Genomic DNA, 24,832 nt, shown 5'->3' with positions numbered 1-24,832 from the left:
CTTGCCCTCAGCTGGACTCTTTCCAATTTTTCCACATCCTTCTTGTAGTGTGGGGCCCAAAACTGGACACAGTACTCCAGATGAGGCCTCACTAATGTCGAATAGAGGGGAACGATCACGTCCCTCGATCTGCTGGCAATGCCCCTACTTATACATCCCAAAATGCCATTGGCCTTCTTGGCAACAAGAGCACACTGTTGACTCATATCCAGCTTCTCGTCCACTGTAACCCCTAGGTCCTTTTCTGCAGAACTGCTGCCGAGCCATTCAGTCCCTAGTCTGTAGCGGTGCATGGGATCCTTCTGTCTTAAGTGCAGGACTCTGCACTTGTCCTTGTTGAACCTCCTCAAATTTCTTTTGGCCCAATCCTCTAATTTGTCTAGGGCCCTCTGTATCCTATCCCTACCCTCCAGCGTATCTACCTCTCCTCCCAGCTTAGTGTCATAGAATCATAGAATATCAGGGTTGGAAGGGACCCCAGAAGGTCATCTAGTCCAACCCCCTGCTTGAAGCAGGACCAATTCCCAGTTAAATCATCCCAGCCAGGGCTTTGTCAAGCCTGACCTTAAAAACCTCTAAGGAAGGAGATTCTACCACCTCCCTAGGTAACGCATTCCAGTGTTTCACCACCCTCTTAGTGAAAAAGTTTTTCCTAATATCCAATCTAAACCTCCCCCACTGCAACTTGAGACCATTACTCCTTGTCCTGTCATCTGCTACCATTGAGAACAGTCTAGAGCCATCCTCTTTGGAACCCCCTTTCAGGTAGTTGAAAGCAGCTATCAAATCCCTCCTCATTCTTCTCTTCCGCAGACTAAACAATCCCAGCTCCCTCAGCCTCTTCTCATAAGTCATGTGTTCCAGACCCCTAATCATTTTTGTTGCCCTTCGCTGGACTCTTTCCAATTTATCCACATCCTTCTTGTAGTGTGGGGCCCAAAACTGGACACAGTACTCCAGATGAGGCCTCACCAATGTCGAATAGAGGGGAACGATCACGTCCCTCGATCTGCTCGCTATGCCCCTACTTATACATCCCAAAATGCCATTGGCCTTCTTGGCAACAAGGGCACACTGCTGACTCATATCCAGCTTCTCGTCCACTGTCACCCCTAGGTCCTTTTCTGCAGAACTGCTGCCTAGCCATTCGGTCCCTAGTCTGTAGCGGTGCATTGGATTCTTCCATCCTAAGTGCAGGACCCTGCACTTATCCTTATTGAACCTCATCAGATTTCTTTTGGCCCAATCCTCCAATTTGTCTAGGTCCTTCTGTATCCTATCCCTCCCCTCCAGCGTATCTACCACTCCTCCCAGTTTAGTATCATCCGCAAATTTGCTGAGAGTGCAATCCACACCATCCTCCAGATCATTTATGAAGATATTGAACAAAACCGGCCCCAGGACCGACCCTTGGGGCACTCCACTTGATACCGTCTGCCAACTAGACATGGAGCCATTGATCACTACCCGTTGAGCCCGACAATCTAGCCAGCTTTCTACCCACCTTTATAGTGCATTCATCCAGCCCATACTTCTTTAACTTGCTGACAAGAATACTGTGGGAGACCGTGTCAAAAGCTTTGCTAAAGTCAAGAAACAATACATCCACTCCTTTCCCTTCATCCACAGAACCAGTAATCTCATCATAAAAGCAGGTTTCAGAGGAACAGCCGTGTTAGTCTGTATTCGCAAAAAGAAAAGGAGTACTTGTGGCACCTTAGAGACTAACCAATTTATTTGAGCATGAGCTTTCGTGAGCTACAGCTCACTTCATCAGATGTACATCTGATGAAGTGAGCTGTAGCTCACGAAAGCTCATGCTCAAATAAATTGGTTAGTCTCTAAGGTGCCACAAGTACTCCTTTTCTCATCATAAAAGGCGATTAGATTAGTCAGGCATGACCTTCCCTTGGTGAATCCATGCTGGCTGTTCCTGATCACTTTCCTCTCATGCAAGTGCTTCAGGATTGATTCTTTGAGGACCTGCTCCATGATTTTTCCAGGGACTGAGGTGAGGCTGACTGGCCTGTAGTTCCCAGGATCCTCCTTCTTCCCTTTTTTAAAGATTGGCACTACATTAGCCTTTTTCCAGTCATCCGGGACTTCCTCGGTTCGCCACGCGTTTTCAAAGATAATGGCCAATGGCTCTGCAATCACAGCCGCCAATTCCTTCAGCACTCTCAGATGCAACTCGTCCGGCCCCATGGACTTGTGCACGTCCAGCTTTTCTAAATAGTCCCTAACCACCTCTATCTCCACAGAGGGCTGGCCATCTCTTCCCCATTTTGTGATGCCCAGTGCAGCAGTCTGGGAGCTGACCTTGTTAGTGAAAACAGAGGCAAAAAAAGCATTGAGTACATTAGCTTTTTCCACATCCTCTGTCACTAGGTTGCCTCCCTCATTCAGTAAGGGGCCCACACTTTCCTTGGCTTTCTTCTTGTTGCCAACATACCTGAAGAAACCCTTCTTGTTACTCTTAACATCTCTCGCTAGCTGCAGCTCCAGGTGCGATTTGGCCCTCCTGATATCATTCCTACATGCCCGAGCAATATCATCATCTGCAAACTCTCTGAGGGTGCAATCCACACCATCCTCCAGATCATTAATGAAGATATTGAACAAAACTGGCCCCAGGACTGACCCTTGGGGCACTCTGCTTGATACCGGCTGCCAACTAGACATGGAGGCATTGATCACTACCCGTTGAGCCTGACAATCTAGCCATCCAGGCACCAGTGCCTGTGAAATCTCTGACTCCCCACATGGGGCCTCTCCAATGTCACAGCCCAAAGGCCTATTGGCTCCTAACTTCCATTGAATTCCATTGAAGTTGGGAGCCTAAATGCCTCTGTACCAAGGCCTCCATGAGGGCACGCGCTTAGCAGCTTTAACAAATTAGGCTTAGGGCATGCAGCTCTGTGGGCTTGGCAGAAGTGACTGACCGGTGGGTTATAATGCTGACAGAAAATAGCTGTGTTTATGTTTTAAGCTTTTTTAGTTTTATCAATTTCAATTTTCACAGTTGTGTAAGATTGTGGGTTTTAAGCATTTTTCCTTCAAGTTTTATTTATTTAAATTTTCGCAGTCACAGGAAATTCTGGAGGGGTCAGACAGTATTTAGTTAACAACAGTAGATGTGGAGATTCTAAAAGTTAAAGGTTTATAACCATGAAACATAAATTGTCAATAACACATGTCAAACTCTACAATGTAAAACTCCTTAAATTAAACTCTGCAGTGCTGTCTTACTTTGCCTATCTGTAAACGTTGATGATTAGCAATGGAAATATTTTTTCATCAGTTTGCATGTGTATGGTGAAATCGACTTTTACTGATAAAAATCTAATCCTTCCGACCCTAGGAACCTATGAGGGCCATTGGCTCAACACCTCTGTCTTGCTAGGCTTATGTTCAGGTATTAAGCTCTGTGAGGCCATTAAATCAGCGCCTTTAGCTTGTACAGCTTATTTGAAAGCTCAGACTTCTATGACATCTCTAGCTCAGTGTCTTTGGGTGATGCTAAGGTTGAGTTTTTGGTGAGATTATTCCTTTAGGTTCCTTAATTTGCTGCGCTGTGAGGTCTGGGCTCGGTGTTCAACTAAATTAAAATAAACCCCTCCCTCCTCCCAGTGCAACCCAGATATGGTGAAAATCATAGGTGAGGGCACCCAGTTTAGGTCTCAATTCAGGAAAGCAATTAAACACGTGTTTAGGTCCCACTGAATTCAATTAACTGCTGTCAGAGCACAGAGCTTTAATTAATCAGAGTATTAGTTTTTATCATGTTCTGACACTTCTCACTCTCTTTGCTCCCTATCCCTACCTTTTTGACTCTTCAGGGGGCAGTTTGCAGACCTCCTTATTTCCCTACTTTCTAATGTGGGGGTTCTTTAAAGATTTTGGAGAATGTTCTCCTTGTTAGGATATAGATAATCAGGCCTGTCTGTAAAGGCCTACGCTCTAAGAATTTAGGTGTATTCTTATCACTTAGTTAGTTCTAGAGGTATAAAGGACCTGCCGGTGTAAGGACCTTCTCTTACTGTGACAGTCTGAGGCCCTGCTCTTAGGCTAAGATCTCTGGCTAAGCAGCAGAGGCAGCCATAAGCTGGGAAGCGAACGGTCACCTCCTCACATTCCAAACTAGTCACATTGAAAGAAGGCAATCTGGGGCTGTTAGAAAGGTGATCTGATCTATCACCTCCAGAGAAAGGGAAGTGCCTAGGGGATGTAAAAGGAAGTTTAGTTTGACAGTTTTCTGTTCAGTAAGAACTCACTTATCAATAGACACAGCTGGGAAACCCTTATCTCTTTATAGATGTAGTTGTGAAATCCTCACTTCTGTATTGTTTTGTCATTATAGTTCTCACTTTGCTATTGTTTATTTGCCTGGTCTCTGTCTGGTTCTGTGATTGTTTCTGTCTGCTGTATAATTAATTTTTCTGGGTGTAAACTAATTAAGGTGGTGGAATATAATTGGTTAAATAATCATGTTACAATATGTTACGATTGGTTAGTTAAATTTCAGGAAAATGATTGGTTAAGGTATAGCTAAGCAGAACTCAAGTTTTACTATATAGGCTGCAGTCAATCAGGAAGTGGGGGGTGGGGGAAGAATGGGAATAGGGGTGGGGAAATTGGAATCGTGTTTTGCTAAGGGGGGGAAATGGGAACAGGGACACAGGTAAGGCTCTGTGGTGTCAGAGCTGGGAAGGGGGACACTAAGGAAGGAATCCGGAATCATGCTTGCTGGAAGTTCACCCCAATAAATATTGAATTGTTTGCACCTTTGGACTTTGGGTATTGTTGCTCTCTGTTCATGCAAGAAGGACCAGGGAAGTAAGCGGGTAAAGGAATAAGCCCCCTAACATCTTGGTGCCGTGACTTGGATATATCACATCTGATAGGTGAGTGGCAGCCTGTAAGTCCCCCTCCCCAGCAGTCTGCAAAGCTGCTTGGATGGGGTTTAGCGAACTCTCGTGATGGTAGTTGCGGATTCTGGCAAGCCAGGGTAAAGGATTTTTTTGGATAAATGGATCAGGAAGAACCAGGCCCATACCAGGTGCAGGGGTCAACCTGGGATGAGATTAAAAAGGAAATGGAGGAAGTGTTAAGGGACGCAGTGGGATGGGGTGTGGCTGAGGAACCCACCCTCCTTGGTATATAGGTAGTGGAAGAAGGTGCATGCCCATGGGGACTGGATGCCTTCCAGGGAAAGGAGGCACTTCAATCCCGTTGTGAGAGGTTTGAAGTGAGGGCAGCATTATGGGAAGCTGCCAGTAATCTTTCAAGTTTGGTGCTGCTTCAGCAAGGGCTGCTGAAGGCTTGTAAATTAGTTAGGGGTGGTTAGAGATGATTTGGCACAACAGGGTTTAAAGTCAAAAGCAGAGTTAATAGACCACCTTTAGAGACTGGAGCTGGGACTTGGTCCTGGGGGAGTGGAGAAAAAAAAAGGGGTTTCAAAGTGCAAAATGGCAGGGTTTGGAGGAGTAGGTAACAACCCCCACTCTTCTCCCAGAGCCAGAATAAGAACCTGGGGCTAAGGGTTCCCAACCGTTTCAACCCAGGGAGCCTACTCTTGGCTCAGAGCTATGTCCTTTTCCTCTTTTCCTCCTTCTTTTTCTCAGTTTACTTAATTTGCTGCTGGTAGCCTATACTTTAAACTGACCTGACCAGCTTAATTGGTTTCTTTCCACCTCTTCCCCCTCCTCTCCCCCTGCCTTTCCACACTTTTGTTTTTCTGAAGTTTTAATGGAGGGTACTTTGGATACGTGAAATGTTTTTGGTTATTTTGGACCAAGCATGATGGAGGTCTGCTGTATTCCGCTGGAATTTTTGGAGTAAAAGATCCATGGGGACAAATGTTTTACTGCCTTTTTGAACAGTCTCAAGGTTAAGACAGCACAGGTTAAGGCAGCTGTGTGGCAATAATTGTACTTGGTGGCGAAGTTGTTACAGACAATTTGCACTACCTTAAAGAACTGAATGTAGGAGTAAGTGAGTGAGTGAATAGTTACAAATGCCTTTGGCAGAAATTAATAATACAGGGTTTGGAGGAAAGTAAACATTTGGGAGCTGTGGAAATGGTAAAAGGTAACTGTTGTAAAGATGTTAAAGAGTAACAGTTGTGGTGTTACAAGAAGGAAGTTTAGTTTAATGATAAAACCCAGTTATCTAACTGTAACTGTATGTGCAACTCTGTGCAGTCACATTGGACGGAAGCTTGGTCATTAAATTATCCAAGGGGGTCAGGTAGAGTGGCTACTACCACCACTAGGCTTCTGTTCCCAGAAGCCTTTACAGCTATTCTGAGGGGAAATGGGCCCTTTTCCCACAGAAATGGTCTATAAGGGACTGCTGCAGGCGGCAGAGAGAGAATCTGATCAAAATTATTTGACTTGGGTAATGTAATCAAAATCACTAAAGGAATGAAAGGAGTTTCTATTGGAACTTAACTTGGCTGCCCCTGGTTGTGTCTAGTTGTACAAGATGGGAGTGTAATCAGGTACAGTTGTGTAAAATAGAGTAATCGCAGTGCAAGAAATGTTAAGCAAAAGAGAATTTTGTGTGTGCACAGGTAAAAGGAAAGGAAAAGGGGAGGAATGATGGGAACACTAAGGCTTGGGGTGGCTCTGGGGGATTGGACTGTTGCTTTGGTGGGTGTGAATAAAAACTCTGTGGGCATGGGGGAGGCAGTTACACCTTGTGTAAAATGAATATGGCTAATATAAAGTTATGGAGGTTAAACTATGGAAGGAATGCACATTTTCCCAGGACGTGTGCAGTGTATATTGAAGGAGTAAAAAAAAAAAACATGCAAACAAAACATGGAACTTAATTAAAATCCTATTAGGGCTCCAAAAGGGGCCACAATAGGTTGTGCTTTCTTTTTCACATCTCTGTGTGTTTTGGAGCAGGAGATGAAAGTGGAAGTGGATTCTGTCCCTTTTAAGACCATCTCTGAGTTGCTAATAGCTTTGGATCCAAAAGCAAGCCAGAAAGCCTCAGTGTAAATGCAAATTACCTAGCTGACGGGCACAAAGGAGCTGCAAATAATGAATACATCTGGTCAGCAAACAAGCTACTAGAAGACTCAGATTATGGCCCTCCAGGAAAGGGAAGTGAAAAAACAAGTCAAGCTTGAAAATAAGGGGAACAGGTTAACCCTAAGGGGTAGGGAGAAGTGTGTGTGTGTACACACACAGTGCTAAAATCTGAAGCTGTCTCAGCTATTACCTGAGAATAAACTTAAAGGTTGGTACAGCAGAGAAACTATTGCAAACTTGGTTTGTTGTACAGGAGGGGAAACTGAGGTACACCACCTCATGAATTTCATAAATGACCAGTGAGTGGGGTAATTCACTAGCCTGACTATAGAACAAAATAAGGACAGCTGGAGGTAATTCTTCTGTTTTTCCTGCAATTAGCAAGGAAATTTGTAAAAGGAAGTGGTATTATATTTATTATTATTATTAAGCAATAATCTTTCCCACTAGGGGGTGGTGGAAATTGTTTTTGTTTTTCAGACACTCTACAAGCAAGCTGGCATCAGCAGAAAAATAACCCAGAATACCATGGATCTATGTTTTGTGTTGTTTGTCTGTGGTGTTTGTTTTGTTGCTAGCATTGTTGTGTTTTAATGAACAAAACAACCTCATGACATGGGCGGGAGATGGTTTTAAAAGGCTGACCTTGCGGGGGGGAGATGTGTATGAGAATGCAAAATGCTCAACTAGGAGGCCAGCACCTGTGTAATAGTTACCGTGGTACCTGGAAATGGAATAGCAACTGAGGTGGTCCCCACAAGCCCTATGGAAATAATGAGAAGGGGAGGAGCTCACTGGGAAACAACGGAGGGGTGTGTAAAATAGTGTAAATCAACAGAAGATGTTTGGATGTGCCCCTCTCCTATGACTATGGAGGAGCAGGATCAATGGCCTATGCAAGGGGTGAACAATTGGGTGTACTGTGTATAAGGTGTTTTGCTGGGAATGTACATATTACTGGGGGCACAACCAAAGTACACCCATCTACATGCTTATATCTGGACACATGGATCTGTGAATTTTATTACTGTGAATAAACAAACCAGGGCATGCTGCCTGATTCCATACCAAGTGGTTAAGCTGGTTTAGACAATATCCCATTTCTCTGTGAACATTCAATGGACTTATGATATGGACAAAAGCATGCAAAACCTGCAGGGGCAGCTTGTTGCAACTGCCAGCAACTGGACACACAAGATTGTGATCCTGTGTTAACTGTACTTGTGTTACGTTGCATATGGAGATAACCTATAAGTACTGTAGTAAGCCCTCCCCACCCTGCAGTGTACTAGACAACTTAGACCCAACCTTCTCGGGCCCACTATAATAGGAAGTCTGGAACACTAATTGAAATAGGTGTGGTATGCTCGAAGTCCAAAGGTGCAAACAATTAGATATTTATTGGGGTGAACTTCCAGCAAGCATGATTCCAGATTTCTTCCTTAGTGTCCCCCTTCCCAGCTCTGACACCACAGAGCCTTACCTGTGTCCCTGTTCCCATTCCCTCCCTTAGCAAAACATTATTCCAATTTCCCCACCCCCATTCCCTGTTCCCATTCTTCCCCCGCCCCCCACTTCCTGATTGATTGCAACCTATATAGTAAAACTTGAGTTCTGCTTAGCTATACCTTAACCAATCATTTTCCTGAAATTTAACTAACCAATCGTAACATATTGTAACATGATTATTTAACCAACTATATTTTACACCCAGCAAAATTAATTATACAGCAGACAGAAACAATCACAGAACCAGAGACCAGGCAAATAAACAATAGCAAAGTGGAACCTATAATGACAAAACAATACAGAAGTGAGGATTTCACAACTACATCTATAAAGCAATAAGACATAAAGGTTTCCCAGCTGTGTCTATTGATAAGTGAGTTCTTACTGAACAGAAAACTGTCAAACTAAACTTCCTTTTACATCCCCTAGGCACTTCCCTTTCTCTGGAGGTGATAGATCAGATCACCTTTCTAACAGCCCCAGATTGCCTTATTTCAAGGATTTTTCCAACCTTCACTCCAGTGTAACAACATTTTTGGGCTGGGACTTTCCTTAATTTCCCCCAAAAAAGTCAGAGATGAATTCTGCTAGGTGCTCTCCCTCTGTCTCACCCAGGTGTTGCCAGATTGGCTCGCTGGCACCCTGCCACTGCTGAAGTATGGAATTGCATTAGGAAATCTGGATGCCAGTTGCTGGGGAAGCATCGGGCAAAAGCCTAGCCAGACAAGGTGTCTGGGGGAACAGGGAGACAGAATCTCAATGATGAACCTCCCTGGCGGTTACATTTTGAAGTTTCCTCTCAAGAAAAAGTGCCAGGGCCATTTTTCTAGTAGAAACTCTTGGCCAAGCTTCTCAGGCCTCTTGCTTCTGGAGCAGCATAGAAGGACCTTAAAGTAGCCCTTTCCCTTTGCTTTTGCCCCAATGCCCGGTTAATTTCCTCCTGCAGCCTCTCCATCTTGCATGATTTTTGCAGATTTCGTACAGGGCTACAATGTTACTAACTCTCATCATTTTATCACAAAGCTCTTGCTCTTCAGCAGTTTTCTTAAAGCCCCAGCATCTGGAGGCCTGTGACTAGGTAAGAATTTCAGCTTTCATCGCCAAAAAAAACAAAAGGTTCCAGCCCTCATGATTTGCAGAGAAAAGCTTCAAACCGTGACCCAAGTGCAATCTACAAATTCAAACCCCTAAAGGCAAAGCAAAGAACCCAGCATTTCTTCTTATTGTTTTGGGGGATCTGACTCGTGAGTTTTGATGCTTGGGGCTGGCAGTGTTGCACCTGAGAGCAGAGGCGAGTGTAGGAGAACAGAACAGGGGTCACAGAAGGGGCAATCCTCACTGGGCAGGAGAGAAGAGTAAAAGGGGCAGCTCTTCATTCTAAAGCTATGGCCACCTCGCAGGACATTCTGGGGAAACTGGAACCTCACTCGCCCCAATTCACAACAAACACTGGGGTTTAAGTCAAGGCCTGCCTAGGAACCACAGGCCAAAAGGACTCCAGCTCAGGGTTTTCTGGTACCTGACAGAGGAGCCCCTTTGCTTGCCACGGGAGCACACTGACTGAGGAACTCGTCTCCATGGCCTTGCCTCCTCCATGTTCTCTTGGGGTTGACTAACGACCCAAGAACTGCAGCTGTAGCCAGCCAAAGGGCATCCTCCCCACTTTGCACAGCCATGCAGGGGACAGTCTGGGTCAAATCAGCACAAGGCTTGCAAGAGAGGTTGAAATGGTTATTTTACAAGCCACTCAGCAGGAAGCCAGCCAATGTTCCCAGGGGACCAGACGAATCCCCGCTGACTCCTGACCATATTTTAGACAAGTCTCAGGAGTGGGGAGGGAATCCCTTCCTCTTCATCTTATCTAGGGCTTATGGAAAGCAGCTGAACCTCAGTGGTGGCTCACCTAGACAGTGGAAGTGACCTTCTTAACTTAGCAAGGCCAATTCTGATGAACCATGAAAGCAGCACTTCTCCAACAGACAGACAAGCAGATCTGTCCTGGGTGGTTTCTGGTGCTAATTCATTGAAACAGGAACTGATCTGTTTTGGTTGCTGAATCTGGACTATGGCTCTCCACATTGGGGAATTATTGCCAGGCTCTGGCCAGCGTTAGTTGCTCTGGAGTCACAAGAGCCTAAAGTGTTCAGAGCAGATTCTTTTCCCCAAAGCGTCTGTCTTTCACTGCAGAGACCCCAGGCCTTGTATATATAGGAAGCTGAGCTTTAACCTTCAGCATCTGCCAGCTGCTTGGTGCCAAATTGGGCATACTAGTGAGAGGCAGCGTTGATGCCATCCACTATGCCAGGGCAGTGGGGCTGGTCTAGGAGAAGAGCTCAGGAGAGATCTTTACTATACAGAAACACTAACAAACTCTGAGCCTTTACACCCCTGAAGGATAAATACTGACCGCAAAGTCATCTACAAAGACTAGGTTACTGACTTGGTGCTTCCTGCCACCTGACGGAACTACACCTGGGCCCTTGGCTGGCAGGGGCAGAAATGCCATAAGGAGAGTAGCCCATAGAGGTAGGGTTTACTTATGTTTATGTAGAAAAGGGTTGAAATGTAAATAGGCCCAAAATCTATTTCCTAAGAATAGTCACATGAGGTCTGAAAAAAATATGAGTAAAGTGACAATTCAGAGGCAAGTTGAAGATAAGTCAGGACAGATCTATGTTGTAAACATGCTTTTGTCCTAATTAGTTTTTACAAATGTTTTAGATAGCATTTTCCAAAACATGAATATTTTATCTGTATTGATAGTTATTGACATGGCATTTATGTAAATGTTAACTAGGAGAATGTTTAATGTTGAATAGCCAATGAGAAAGTAGAAAATATTTAATTATGGTTGTGGAAATATAGATATGGTAACAGATGGGTTTAATGTTAATTAAGGGGCATAATTATAATTGATTATAAAAAGGGTAGCAGGCTAACTTTAGATTACATGCAGCCATCAAGCTGCACCATCAAGGTACTGTTAGAGAACGTTTTATACCCACACTTCTCATTTAGGGACTGATCACCCCTAAATATATCATTTCATGTTAGACTAAGTATCAGTTCAGTGTAGGTTATAGCATAATACCTGTTTGCTTAACTATTTCCTATTAAATAAACTTTTTAATTGTATCACTCATCGTGTTATTGACAGTCATCCACTAAATTAGATGATCTGGAACCACCCTGGAGGCTGGAACTGTAAAGAATTCAGTTTGGTTTTATTCTTTTGTTTAACTATTTCATTGGGAACATATATGTATAAGGTTACAGGAGCTGCAGGGAAGTGCAGCAAAGCAGAGCTGGGTGGGGGGAACTCCTTTTCCCTCCCACAAATTGGCCCCTCTTCTGGAGAGACTAGCCAGGATAGATAGACACCCAGGGAGGAGGATGGAAAGCTGTGGTTTTAATTACAAAGCACAGAGCATTCACGCTGTCCTGTACATTCAAAGGTCCCTAGAGCAGGCAAGTTACCTCACTCACCCTCCTTCTTGGTCTCTTGATGCAGCTGTCTATGGCAAGAGCAGGCACCCAAGGAGAGTGCCTGAACTCAATCAAACTGTTCCTTAACCTGCACATTCACTTACAATCACCACACATTACAGGGTCAAGTTCCCACTGCAATTATCTAATGAAGGGTTAATCAAGACAGTGGCCTTGTTCACTGGATGCCCTTAGAGCGCTGTCCTCTCTGAAGAGAGGGGATTCTACATCTGGGGAAGGCTTGTCATTGTCCCTCAATGGGAAAGGAGAAGGAGAAGGGGGAGGGGGAGGAGGGTAAGAGTCATCTTCATGTTTATCATTGTCTGGTGTTAGAGCAGCTGGGCTTGGCTGCAGCGGGCTGCTCCCTCCCTGAAGATAGCCCAGTGCCTGTGCTGCTTCCTTCCTGCTTGCTAGGCACTTGCAGGACATTTCATGCTGTGCTCCTGGCCTTGGCAGCAGGTACCCATTGTCTTCAACACCTGAGCAGAGAAGGAGAGATGAGGACATACCACCTCTAGTATTGCTCTGTCTTTTGTCTTTTTCCTCTGGGCTCTGACAAACAGGACCCAGGAACACATCTCTGAGGGATGAATGCCAAAACAAAACACCATGGGACAAATCTCGCAGTCCCTTCTTCAGGCAAAATGCTCGTTGAATTCAACAGGTGTTTTGCTTGAGTCAGGACTGGTGGGTTTGGCCCCATGTGATAGAACAGTCTATTATCCTATGGTGACGTCTCCCAACTCCAATTCCATGTCTCTCTGCTGCTGTCTCTTCCACTCCCAATGGCCATTCAATAGAATAAACATTACATTGTTATTCCACCTGTATCTGGTGCCCACCAGCTACAGCTGACCTTTTAGACATTAAAAATTTGTTTAAATATTTGTATTTCAAGTCATTTATTTTTGAAATGACATGTTTCTATTTTGAACATTGTGATAACCAACAGGATAATGCTGGGTATCAGATAGGTAAAAACGGAGTAATCTCCTATGATAGTCACCTCAGATTTTAAAGAGCAAGCCTTAACCACCTTCATTCAGAGAGCAACCTCCCTTCGGTGTCCCCTATTTTCAGTCCTCTGAGTGGTCTCTTAAATAGGGGTTTCTCTGCATTCTCTGGAGTGAGTTTGCAAATAATTGGTTATTCATAAGAGTTTTGTGTGTGTTAAGAACAAATGTGCTTTGATGCATAAGCTGTGTTCTGACTGTATAGAAATACACTGCTTCACTTCCCTCTGGTGCATCCAGCATGGCCATTTCCACAGGCAGATACCAGACTAGGTGGCCTAACAGTCTGAGATGCTGTGGCAACTCTTATGATCCTAACTACAACACTCTTCTCACAAAGCCAAATGGAATGCAGCTAATCAGCAATGGGACAGTACCCTTGGCACATGTATTTAAGTGCCTTCCCTCCCACACCCACCCGCACTATTCTGACATGGTTAATGCATAACAACACTGCAAAGAAATGTCTAATGCACTGTCATTACAGTACAGTGGAGATGTTTTCATCACTCACCCTCAAGGACCAGGCTTGCCGTGCTGCTGTTGTACAGCACATACATCCCCGAAGACCTTCTTTTCCCAAGTCCCATGTGTTGCTTCCTGGGGCCTTCCTCTTCCTGGGATTCCTGCTCTTCAGACTAAAAAGGTTCACAGACAATTCAGATGGGTTAGGAGGATATCAAATAAAAGGGGAGATTCTCTAGAGCTGCACATTATTTTGTTTCAGCAGGTGAGCACACTTCTGCTCCTCACTCACTCAACAGCAGCCAGGGTATATGGTAATAGGCTATTGGCTCAGTGAAGCAGGATGCCAGAAGATCATGTCAATCAAAAGGAGAATCCGTTTTCATTTCCCCCCATAACATTCTTCATTTTCCTTTTGTCACTGCACACAGAGCATCCCTATAGCTAGCCAGCTCGCCTAGGGTAGCTTAAACTAATCCTACTCTTTAAGATCAAGAAGGCTTTTGCATGTAAGTTCTTTACTGGGAGGAAAGTGTCAAGGCTGAGGGAAACTCGTGTTCTGGAGACTGTCAAGGCTGATCTAAAACCCAGGTCTCCCTCAGCAAAGTCACTGTGCTGACCCTTTCACAATCAATACAAGTGACCGGGTGGAGTCTGATGCTAGAATAATGCCAACGTTTGCATCTCTACAATAGTGTAATTACTGAGCATGCAAGTGATCAAGACAGAGACAAATGAAACCTCCTTGGTCACCCACTGCCAGGAGCTTGCTTTGTGCAGCATGATGTGATTAACAGGCCACAGAGAGCATGGACTATCCACATGCCTGGTTTTGGACCTTCTCAGTGATACTCCTCAAGTCTGTGACTGAGTACTGATGAATGCTGGAGCCACAGAGCTGTTGTCTGGGCTCTGTCATACAATTGGCCCTTGGAGAAGAACTCTTCTGTGCTGGTTAATGGAAAGAAAAACATGCTGCCCCTGCACTGGTATCTATTTTAAGGGATAAACAAGAGGCTTTGCTTGTCAGTTAACCCTTGTCATCCTGCCATTTATCCCAGCAGAGAGGATGTAACCTAAGGAGGGGCCTGGGACCTCAAAGAGAGCAGATAGTGAACATGCTCAGAAGACTCCAGTCCAGACAGCAGGAAGGGAGATTTTTGTTGATGGTTTGAACTGTTGGTTCTTTTCTTGCAGTTGCTGCTGCTTGGCAGAGGATAGGCACACAGGCAGGGATCTGTGACACATCCGATGCGGGGCTGAGGTGATGACTGTTGTTAAGCATAGTGTCAGGGTCCCTTTCCTGGCAGGGAAGCCTAGTCTTTCTGGCCTGTTGCTAGACATTGCTTTACTCAGACTTACTGGTTTTTGTGACAGTTGTTTTTTGTTTGCAGAGGCTTCCTCTGTGCCCGCTAGTGTGCAGGACTCCAGAGACTGGGTGGTGAGTACAATTAGCCCTGCTTCAGCATAGCCCGGTTGCTGGTCTAGTTTGGTCTCGTGGCTCTTCATACCGAAGGAGCCTACAGTGGGGTACAGAGAAGACAACTTAACCTTCCTACAAAGCCATCTGAACATCAGGCCTGTCAGAGCTCTCAGCCTGGAAAAACTGGAGAGAAAGAGACAAGTGTACAGGCCTGAATACAGCACAGTCTCAAAGGTGACCTGTGAGTTAAGGGCTAGAAGATGCCCTGGCACTGCCCTGCGGCAGATGCATCTGGAGAGCACAAGAGCACTTGCACCCCTGTACAGCAGCCAAGCACCATGGCAATCTCCATGCTCCCCAAGCACAAGCACTTCTCCCTCCTGCTACCCCTCTGTACACTAGCCAGTATGAAGGGGATGGACAGGAGATGCAGCCATGGTTCTGTTACTCCCCCCACATCACCCAGCAGCAGTGGGACAAACATGCAGGTATGTTCTGCATCCCTGGAAAGGGCCTAGCAGCCTGTGTCCTGGAAGGGACAGTCCTCCTAGTGCTCCTGGAATGCAGATCCACACCACTTACTCAGAGTGGTGTCTGTCAGCTATGGTTGAGCCCTAAAATGTATACGCATCTCTCAAGGGTTTCTATAGCATCCATCGCTGTAGGACATAAGAGCCCAGACAAAAATCTATGGTAAAATCGAGTTAAGACAGAGAATAAATATCAGTCATTTAAGGGCAAATTGTTGCTGTGATTATCCCCAAACACACATAATAAACCAAGGTAATAGAGAGAGTTAAGATTACGTTGAAAAAATCCACACATATTAAGATCTGGAAATACAGTTAAGGCACCCAGTCTGTACTCTACCTTGTAGTGACACCAGACAATTACCATACCATTATGAGGAAAGCATCTTAGTGTCTCTAATCCTGCATGAGGGGACACTGAATTTTAAAGACTTGTTAGATTATTTTCATTTTGCCCCATCATAGTGTCCCTACAGGACAGAATTCATGTTACTTGGGTGTCTTAAATGCATTTGTAGCTCTTAACATGTTTAAGTGTAACTATAACTCTGAAATTGCTGGATTTGTTACTCTTGGTTTTGGGATAATTATAGCATTTGTGTATTGTTTTTCACCCTTAAATTACTGATAAAGTACTCTCAACCTTAACTCACTTTTAACATAATTATGTGTTTTGGAACTTTCTTTTTTTTAAAAAAAGGAGTGCTTGTGGCACCTTAGAGACTAACAAATTTATTTGGGCACAAGCTTTCGTGAGCTACAGCTCACTTCACTGGATGCATTCAGTGGAAAATGCAGTGAGGAGATTTATATACACAGAGAACATGAAACAATGGGTGTTACCATACACACTGTAACGAGAGTAATCAGGTAAGGTGAGCTATTTCTAGCAGGAGAGCGGGGGGGGGGGCAGGAGAGTCGGAGTGGAGGAACCTTTTGTAGTGATAATCAAGGTGGGCCATTTCCAGCAGTTGACAAAAACGTCTGAGGAACAGCGGGGGGGAGGGGGGGGGGCGGAAGGGAGACTAAACAAGGGGATATAGTTTTACTTTTTGTAATGACCCATCCACTCACAGTCTTTATTCAAGCCTCAGTTAACTGTATCCAGTTTGCAAATTAATTCTAATTCAGCAGTCTCTCGTTGGAGTCTGTTTTTGAAGTTTTTTTGTTGAAGAATTGCAACTTTTAGGTCTGTAATCGAGTGACCAAAGAGATTGAAGTGTTCTCCAACTGGTTTTTGAATGTTATAATTCTTGACGTCTGATTTGTGTCCATTTATTCTGTTAAGTAGAGACTGTCCAGTTGGCCAATGTACATGGCAGAGGGGCATTGCTGGCACATGATGACATCAATCACATTGGTAGATGTGCAGGTGAACGAGCCTCTGATAGTGTGGCTGATGTGATTAGGCCCTATGATGGTGTCCCCTGAATAGATATGTGGACACAGCTGGCAACGGGCTTTGTTGCAAGGATAGGTTCCTGGGTTTAGTAGTTCTGTTGTGTGGTGTGTGGTTGCTGGTGAGTATTTGCTTCAGGTTGGGGGGCTGTCTGTAAGCAAGGACTGGCCTGTCTCCCAAGACCTGTGAGAGTGATGGGTCGTCCTTCAATTGGATCATTACACAAAGTAAAACAATTTCCCCATGTTTATTCCCCCCCCCCCCCCCCAGCTGTTCCTCAGACGTTTTTGTCAACTGCTGGAAATGGCCCACCTTGATTATCACTACAGAGGTTTTCCCCCCCCGCACTCCTGCTGGTAATAGTTCACCTTACCTAATCACTCTGGTTACAGTGTGTATGGTAACACCCATTGTTTCATGTTCTCTGTGTATATAAATCTCCCCACTGTATTTTCCACTGAATGCATCCGATGAAGTGAGCTGTAGCTCACGAAAACTTATGCTCAAATAAATTTGTTAGTCTCTAAGGTGCCACAACTCCTCCTTTTCTTTTTGCGAATACAGACTAACATGGCTGCTACTCTGAAACCTGTCTTTTTTTTAAGTTTATAAACGCTTTCATGCATGAACACACTGACGCTGGCAGACTAGCTCAGGCCAGAGTCACAGGTCAATTCGCTTGGGGGTGAACATCAAAGGGTTAAGTGTATTAGTATTAGGGGTGGCGATTAATTGCAGTTAACTCACGCGATTAATTCAAAAAATTGATTGTGATTAATCGCAGTTTTAATCACATTGTTAAACAATAGAATACCAATTGACATTTATTAAATATTTTTGATGTTTTTCTACATTTTCAAAAATACTGATTTAAATTACAACACAGAATACAAACTGTACAGTGCTCACTTTATATTATTTTTACTACAAATATTTGCACTGTAAAATGATAAACAAAAGAGATCATATTTTTCAATTTACCTCATACAAGTACCATAATGCAATGTCTTTATTTTGAAAGTGCAACTTACAAATGTAGATTATTTTTTTTTTTACATAACTGCACTCAAAAACAAAACAATGTAAAACTTTGGAACCTACAAGTCTACTCAGTCCTACTTCTTATTCAGCCAATCGCTGAGAAAAAGAAGTTTGGTTACAATTTGCAGGAGATAATGCTGCCCGATTCTTATTTACAGCATCACCTGAAAGTGAGAACAGGCATTTGCATAGCACTTTTGTAGTCAGCATTGCAAGGTATTTATGTACTAGATATGCTAAACATTCGTATGCCCCTTCATGCTTCGGCCACCATTCCAGAGGACATGCTTCCATGCTCATGACGCTTGTTAAAAAAATGTGTTAATTAAATTTTGACTGAACTCCTTGTGGGAGAATAGTATGTCTCCTGTTCTGTTTTACCCACATTCTGCCATATATTTCATGTTACAGCAGTGTAAGATGATGACCCAGCACATGTTCGTGCAGATTTCACTGCAGATTTGACAAAATGCAAAGAAGATACCAATGTGATATTTCTAAAGATAGCAACAGCACCTGACCCAAGGTTTAAGAATCTAAAGTGCCTTCCAAAATCTGAGGGATAAGGTGTGGAGCACGCTTTCAGAAGTCTTAAAAGAGCAACACTCCAATGCGGAAACTACAGAACCCGAACCACCAAAAAAAGAAAATCAGCCTTCTGCTGGGGGCATCTGACTCAGATGATGAAAGTGAACATGCATCAATTTGCACTGCTTTGGATTGTTATCAAGCAGAACCCATCATCAGCATGGACGCATGTCTTCTGGAATGGTGGTTGAAGCATGAAGGGACATATGAAACTTTAGCGCATCTAGCCAGCTATAACAGTATCATGCCAATGTCTGTTCTCACTTTCAGGTGACATTGTAAACAAGAATAGGGTAGCATTATCTCCTGAAAATGTAAACAAACTTGTTTGTCTGAGTGACTGGCTGAACAAGTAGGACTGAATGGACTTGCAGGCTCTAAAGCTTTACATTGTTTTATTTTTGAATGCAGTTACTTTTTGTACCTAATTCTACATTTGTAAGTTCAACTTTCATGATAAAGAGATTGCACTACTGTACGTGAATGAGGTGAATTGAAAAATACTATTTCTTTTGGTTTTTACAGCACAAATATTAGTAATCAAAAATAAATATAAAGTGAGCACTGTTCACTTTGTGTTCTGTGTTGCAATTGAAATCAATATATTTTAAAATGTAGAAAACATCCAAAAATATTTAAATAAATGGTATGCTATCATTGTCTGACAGTGCGATTAATCACAAACGTTTTTAATCACTTGATTATTTTTTTTAATTGCTTGACAGCCCTAATTAGTATATACTCAAACTAATTTGTTCGTACACTAATAGAGATCAAAAGTGATACTAATGGGATTGTATTCACTTACCTGAAACTGGATGTCTGCTATTACATTACATTTACCCCTGAAATTACATTTACATTATGTAAATCCCTGTAATTAGATTAAAGGGTGTATAGTATGAGAATGTACTCAGATGTTCAATTCATGAAAACTAGTGAAATACCCGATTGTTTGTTTGCTATTACAAACATTTGCATTTGTGTATAACCCTGTAACTAAATCACTCACTAAAGAAATCTTGTGAAATGCTAATGAAGGACTGTAACTACTTGAAATGCTAATTGCAAAGCAAGTGGCCATTGTGCGAGTAAAAACACTGATCAGGTTGTTTTCTGGAGAAGAAGCTATAAGAACCAACTCAAAGGAAGAGCATGTATCTCTGGACTGTTTAGATTCTAACAGGAAGGAATAACTGAATGAGAAGACAGAGATCTGGGTAGCCCTGAAAGACTTTTGGGAAACTGGCAGTTTATTACACCACTGCCCCTATTTGGAGTTACAAACTGTGATTCACCTGTTTATTATATTTTACCTGCTTTAACCTCTCAATAACTTATTCTTTTTTCTTACCCAACAAACCTATAGTTAGTTTAATTAGTTTCCATAGAAGTGGCTGCCAGTGTTGTCTTTGATGTAAGATCTGGAGTACCAATTGATTTGGGGTAAGTGACAGGTCTCTTGGGACTGGGAGAAACCTGATGTGGTGTGATTTTAGGGTTAAATCTGACCTAAGATTGGCACTCACCGTTGCAAGCTACTCCAGACAGTGTGACAAACACTAAATAAGAAAAGGAGTACTTGTGGCACCTTAGAGACTAACCAATTTATTTGAGCATGAGCTGTAGCTCACGAAAGCTCATGCTCAAATAAATTGGTTAGTCTCTAAGGTGCCACAAGTACTCCTTTTCTTTTTGCGAATACAGACTAACACGGCTGCTACTCTGAAACCAAACACTAAATAAGAAATCCAAAGACCACTCTTTCATGTGATATTTCTAGTAGGGTGAAGATTTGAATGGCTGTGCACTGCATTGGTGTTACAAGGCACCTGTAAACCCAATTTGATTGCCAATGCACTCTGGTTGCTGTGTACTGGTGAATCTGCCCTTGAAAGGGAAATAGCAACAGGATCTGGGAGCTATAGTTGCCAGATACAGAGTTCCTGGACTGGAACCCAGAGAAGTGGGCCAGCCCAGGTTCCCTTACCAACTGCTGGGAAAGCAGCCCTGGGCCTGACCTGGGACCAGAAGTCTGACTGGAATGGCAAGCAGGTCACTGATCCAGTGGGTCTTTCATACCCCAGAAGGGCAGAACTATAGTGACCTGGCCAGAGGGCTGAGTCATGAAGAAGGGGCATCCTGAGTCCTAGAGAAATAGGGAGACCACAGGGCAAGGAACTGACCAAAGGAAGCGTCAAACTGGTGGAGAACTAATTCCAGAGCTGCAAGGAGGAGGCCCCACCAATGGTGAATGAACCCCGTTACAGTAGGAAAATGCACCCTGGAAGGGTTTAAAGGCAAGCTTTAGTTTTAACATCCAGTCCAGTTTCACCTTCAAATGCTTTCCTCAGATAAGGACTGTTGCTGATTCTTTCCAGGCCTTGTTCTTTCAAACTCACAACTGGAATCTAAAGAAACAGCCCAAATATCACAGTTTAACCTGGTAGCTTCAATCAGCATTTTAAATAAATAATCAGTTTATTCACGCCTCCTACCCAACACATGCTCTTCCCCATCCCACATCTGCCCCTTTCAGTCTTCACAGCCAGGAGTGTTTATTGTCTCATTATTATTTGAATAGGAAGTGTGTGTGTTAGAGTGCAAAGAAGTCAAAGTGGAGAGGGAGGCTTGTAGCTTTAAAGCTCTGACAGTTGTTGAAATTGCTTGGGGCAATATCAGCCTCTCTCCAGCAGGGCAGCTGCACGGTGTAGTATGGGGACGCTGGGAAGAAAGCTGTAAGGCCTGGTCTATACTAGGAAATTAGCCTGTTATAACTATGCAGCTCAGGCATGTGACAAATCCAACCACGCTGCCCCGGACCTACCGACCGCCTCTCAGGGAGGTGGAGTACCTGCACCGATGGGAGAACCCCACCAGTTGGTGCAGTCCGTGTTGTCCCTGAAATGCGCCGCGGTATGACTGCAGTGTTTTCAGTGTAGACAAGCCCTTAGGCGCTAAATGCTGGGGAAGCTGCGAAGGGTTCTACAACTATAAATACCAGGTGGCTTGGGGAAGCCTTTCCCATTAGAGTACAGCTGGGGACACGCATTATCCAAGCCATGCCGTGATGAGCTAATGGGTGACATCACAGCCATGATTCAAGTCCCTGCAGTGCCCAGATGGGACCTGATCATCGACAGAGAGGGAACCCCCTGGCCTCTTCCATGGGCAGTTACGCTGGATTTCAAAAGTGGGCTGTTGGGAACGGCTTTATGTCTCAAAATCCAATTGTCCTTTCTTCCATTTCAACGCCCAGTAGTGCCTCCCCAGAGCTGTAGCTCTTTACAGCATATGGTCTGTACATTATCAATATCAAATTAATAGCATCATCATTGCCCTTTAGCTAACCAGGCTGAAGAGTCAGTGAGACCACAGGAAGGCTCCTTATCCAACTGCCAATGCCCCAGCTGTCCAGCTTTGCCCCCATGTAAAGAACTTTTAGACACTGAGATACTGGAGGAAACACTTTTAAATAAATAAATAAATAGTCATTACTATAGTACCCAGGCACCCTAGCCATGGACCAGGACCCTACGGTACTAGATGCTGTAGGAACACAGAGACAGTCACTGAAAGGCCAAGTGACAGGGCATGGGCAGGGGGAAAAGGAAACTAACTGGCGATGCTGAGCGATACCAGGTGATGGTCAGAGAGGGGGAACACCACAGCAGAGAGAGCAGTGTTTGCTGAAGACCAGGTCAAGTGAGCAGCCCTTTTGGTGAGTGGGAGAGATGAACCAGGGCTGCGGCCAAATGCAGAGGTGAGGAAATGTGCAACTAAGTGGCCGGCTGGGTCATCTGCATAGAAATTGAAGTCATCGAGGATAAGTGAGTGTGGGAGACGGTGAGGTGAGCCAGGAGTGGAAATCCAAGAGGCAGGCTGACGAGGAGCAGGTGGGTGCTGAGGACAGTGAGTAGATGACACCAGCGTGGAGGGAGAGTCAGATGCAGGGCTGTTCAAGAGGAGAAACAGTGGGAAGGGGGGAGTGGGAAAGGTTGGAAGCAGGAAGACCAGGAGAGGAGAAGCCCAGCATCCCAGCAGTCTGACCCAAGGCAAGGAATGGAGGAGAAGCAGAGGCCTCTGTAAGAGAAGGCCATGTCAGACAAGCCAGGAGCTGGAGACAGCGACCTACAGAAGAGTGACATGAATGGCAGAGGCCTTTTAGAGATGGAGTGGGCATTCCAGAGACATGTATTGTCTTTCATTTTGCTAGCAAAGACGGGCTCAGCCTGAAAACCAGCTACTGTAGCTTTCTGTTCTACACTGGCCTTAAGGCCAGTCAGGCTCTCATTGCATTGGCTAGTTTGTATAAACTGGGTACCTTCTGCACAAGCAAAGGACATGTGTGCTTCTCTGTAGCATCAGGCACATCCACTCTCCGGTTCCCCAGCTGCAGGGCACCCTGATCTTGCAGCTCTACTATTGTAGCAGTCTGCAGGTGTCTGGGGGAAGAATACCTATTTTTTATTGGACTATCCTTTGGTTTCCCTTCTTTGGCTGCAGAACTAAAGACAAAACAAAGCAAAAGGGTCAATATTGCATCATTTCAGAGGGGAAAGTTTGTAGCTGAAGTTGCTAAAGCTGGAAATGTATTAGTACTAAATTAAAGCCACTGACTCATATAAAAGAAATGTCTATTTGAGGAGGTGGGGGATTGACCAACCCTTCCTATGCAGCTTTGAGGTCTCCTCTGCTATTGCATATACCATCTTAATGTGTCCTTTCCCTTCTTTAGCTGGCCTTCCTCTGAGCTGGCCATACCCAAGAGAAAACAAAGATCTTGGAGCTGGGGCAGAGAAACCAGCCTAAAAAGCTGCTATTGTTCCCCCTTTAACCAGCCTTAGCCTGCAGCCTTCCTGCCCTCCAGGATGCCATGCAAGTGGAAGCTACTGTAAATCTCCTTTTGCATTTTCACATGTAAACTCCCCCAGTGCACAGAGAATTGAAACTGAGTGCTGCAACTCTGCTTCTGACCCCAAAGGGAACAGTAGAGGCTGCTAGTGCAGGAGTGTGGACCCGCCCCCAGAGCAGTGTCACCTCTGCAATGCCTGCATCTGGGCTGGCCCAACAGCAGTGGCCTGAAAGAGACAGAAGCTCAGCCAGCCTGCATGGCAGCACACTGGGCTAGAGTGTGGGGGCTGGCTTTGTGGTCTAATTCAAAAGACTTACCTGTCACCTCTGTGGCTTGGGACTGATTTTATTTTTTTGGTCACCAACTTAATTTTCTGGCTTCTGTTTGTAAGCAGCTGATAGGGTTGGCCTCCTGAAGGGACCTTCTTGGACTTCTTTCTCTTCTGGGGGGCAGAATAGTTACAGTGAAATACAGACCCAGGAGGAAAACACCCCGTGCCCTTTCTCCTGGCATGTCTAAAACCCCTTCCTGACCTCTCTCCAGGACAAATGTTTCCCAGTGAGAGAAGCCAGGAGGATGAGCCTTTGATCCTAAACCAATAGAGGAGGCATTTACCCCCATCAGGTAAGAGGATGGTGTAATGCACATGTGATCCCACCAGAAACATTTAGAAAGTCCCACTAAGTGAAGACAATGCCTCCCCAAAGGGAACTATTGCTGAATGCGTGTTTTTAAAAAGACAAGCTACCTGTTAAATACCATTGTGTGCAGTAAGGAGAGCTGATGAGGCACAGGTATTAGTGGGGATTTCCTACACCCCCCACTATCCTGCCTTTAGCCCTATCCCTGTTCGTGTCTTCATCCCAGCAGGATGGGACATCTTTGGAATGCGGCAATTCTGCGGCTTGGTCATTTGCTGTGGAGCGACATGCAGCAATACCTCTCTTACTGGGGCTGAGTGAGCACCCTGCCTCCACAACTCTCTGCCCATCCATGAGCTGGGAATTCTATACCCAGAGGCATGTGTGTGCAATGCCTGAAAGCAAAGTCCTTAGCCCTCCTCACTCCCAGAAGGCACAAGCATTTGCCCATTTTACAGTGGTCTGTTTGTCATCCCTGCAGTATAGCACTTGGCTGGGCACAAGGCTAGTCCACCAGCAAACCTCCAAGAAGCTCACAATGTCAAGATCTCTTCCTTTGCTTTGCAGTTCTTTGAGGGAAAAGAGATTTTCAGAAGCAAGGTTTTTAACACATACTCTTCTTAAAGGCTTTAGTCTAAACAAATAAAAGCACAAGGAATCCAATTAATTACAGAAGTAAAATACTCATGTCATAACCCTTTACCAGACACTTCTACTCCCAGCTGACCTGAGAGGTAATAAAGCTAGATCCAGACCAACATTAGAGTAGCCAAAGTCCCTAATGCTCACCAGTGCCTTTATAGGATTCCTGTATTGGATTCCCAGTTCTCTTCCTGTAG

General features: G+C 44.5%; 1 protein-coding gene across 4 annotated transcripts in view; it reads right to left on the bottom strand.

Annotated features, from left to right (window-relative positions):
* Window positions 1-11,759: 11,759 nt before the first annotated feature.
* LOC125623448 (uncharacterized) overlaps window positions 11,760-24,832 on the bottom strand; it is a 35,673-nt gene continuing 22,600 nt past the window's right edge. For all 4 annotated transcript variants that reach the window (XM_075120625.1, XM_075120628.1, XM_075120627.1 and 1 more), the window contains 7 exons: window positions 24,531-24,627; window positions 23,670-23,794; window positions 22,822-23,005; window positions 20,833-20,908; window positions 14,879-15,036; window positions 13,566-13,689; window positions 11,760-12,517 (listed from right to left, as the gene is read on the bottom strand). In XM_075120625.1, the coding sequence (XP_074976726.1) occupies window positions 12,195-12,517; window positions 13,566-13,689; window positions 14,879-15,036; window positions 20,833-20,908; window positions 22,822-23,005; window positions 23,670-23,794; window positions 24,531-24,627 (1,087 nt within the window). In that variant the 3' untranslated portion in view covers window positions 11,760-12,194. The remainder of the gene's footprint in view (window positions 12,518-13,565; window positions 13,690-14,878; window positions 15,037-20,832; window positions 20,909-22,821; window positions 23,006-23,669; window positions 23,795-24,530; window positions 24,628-24,832) is intronic.

Source organism: Caretta caretta, chromosome 16 (genome assembly GCF_965140235.1).
Source record: "Caretta caretta isolate rCarCar2 chromosome 16, rCarCar1.hap1, whole genome shotgun sequence".
NCBI lineage: Eukaryota > Metazoa > Chordata > Testudines > Cheloniidae > Caretta > Caretta caretta.
This window is presented reverse-complemented; position numbering and strand designations above follow the sequence as displayed.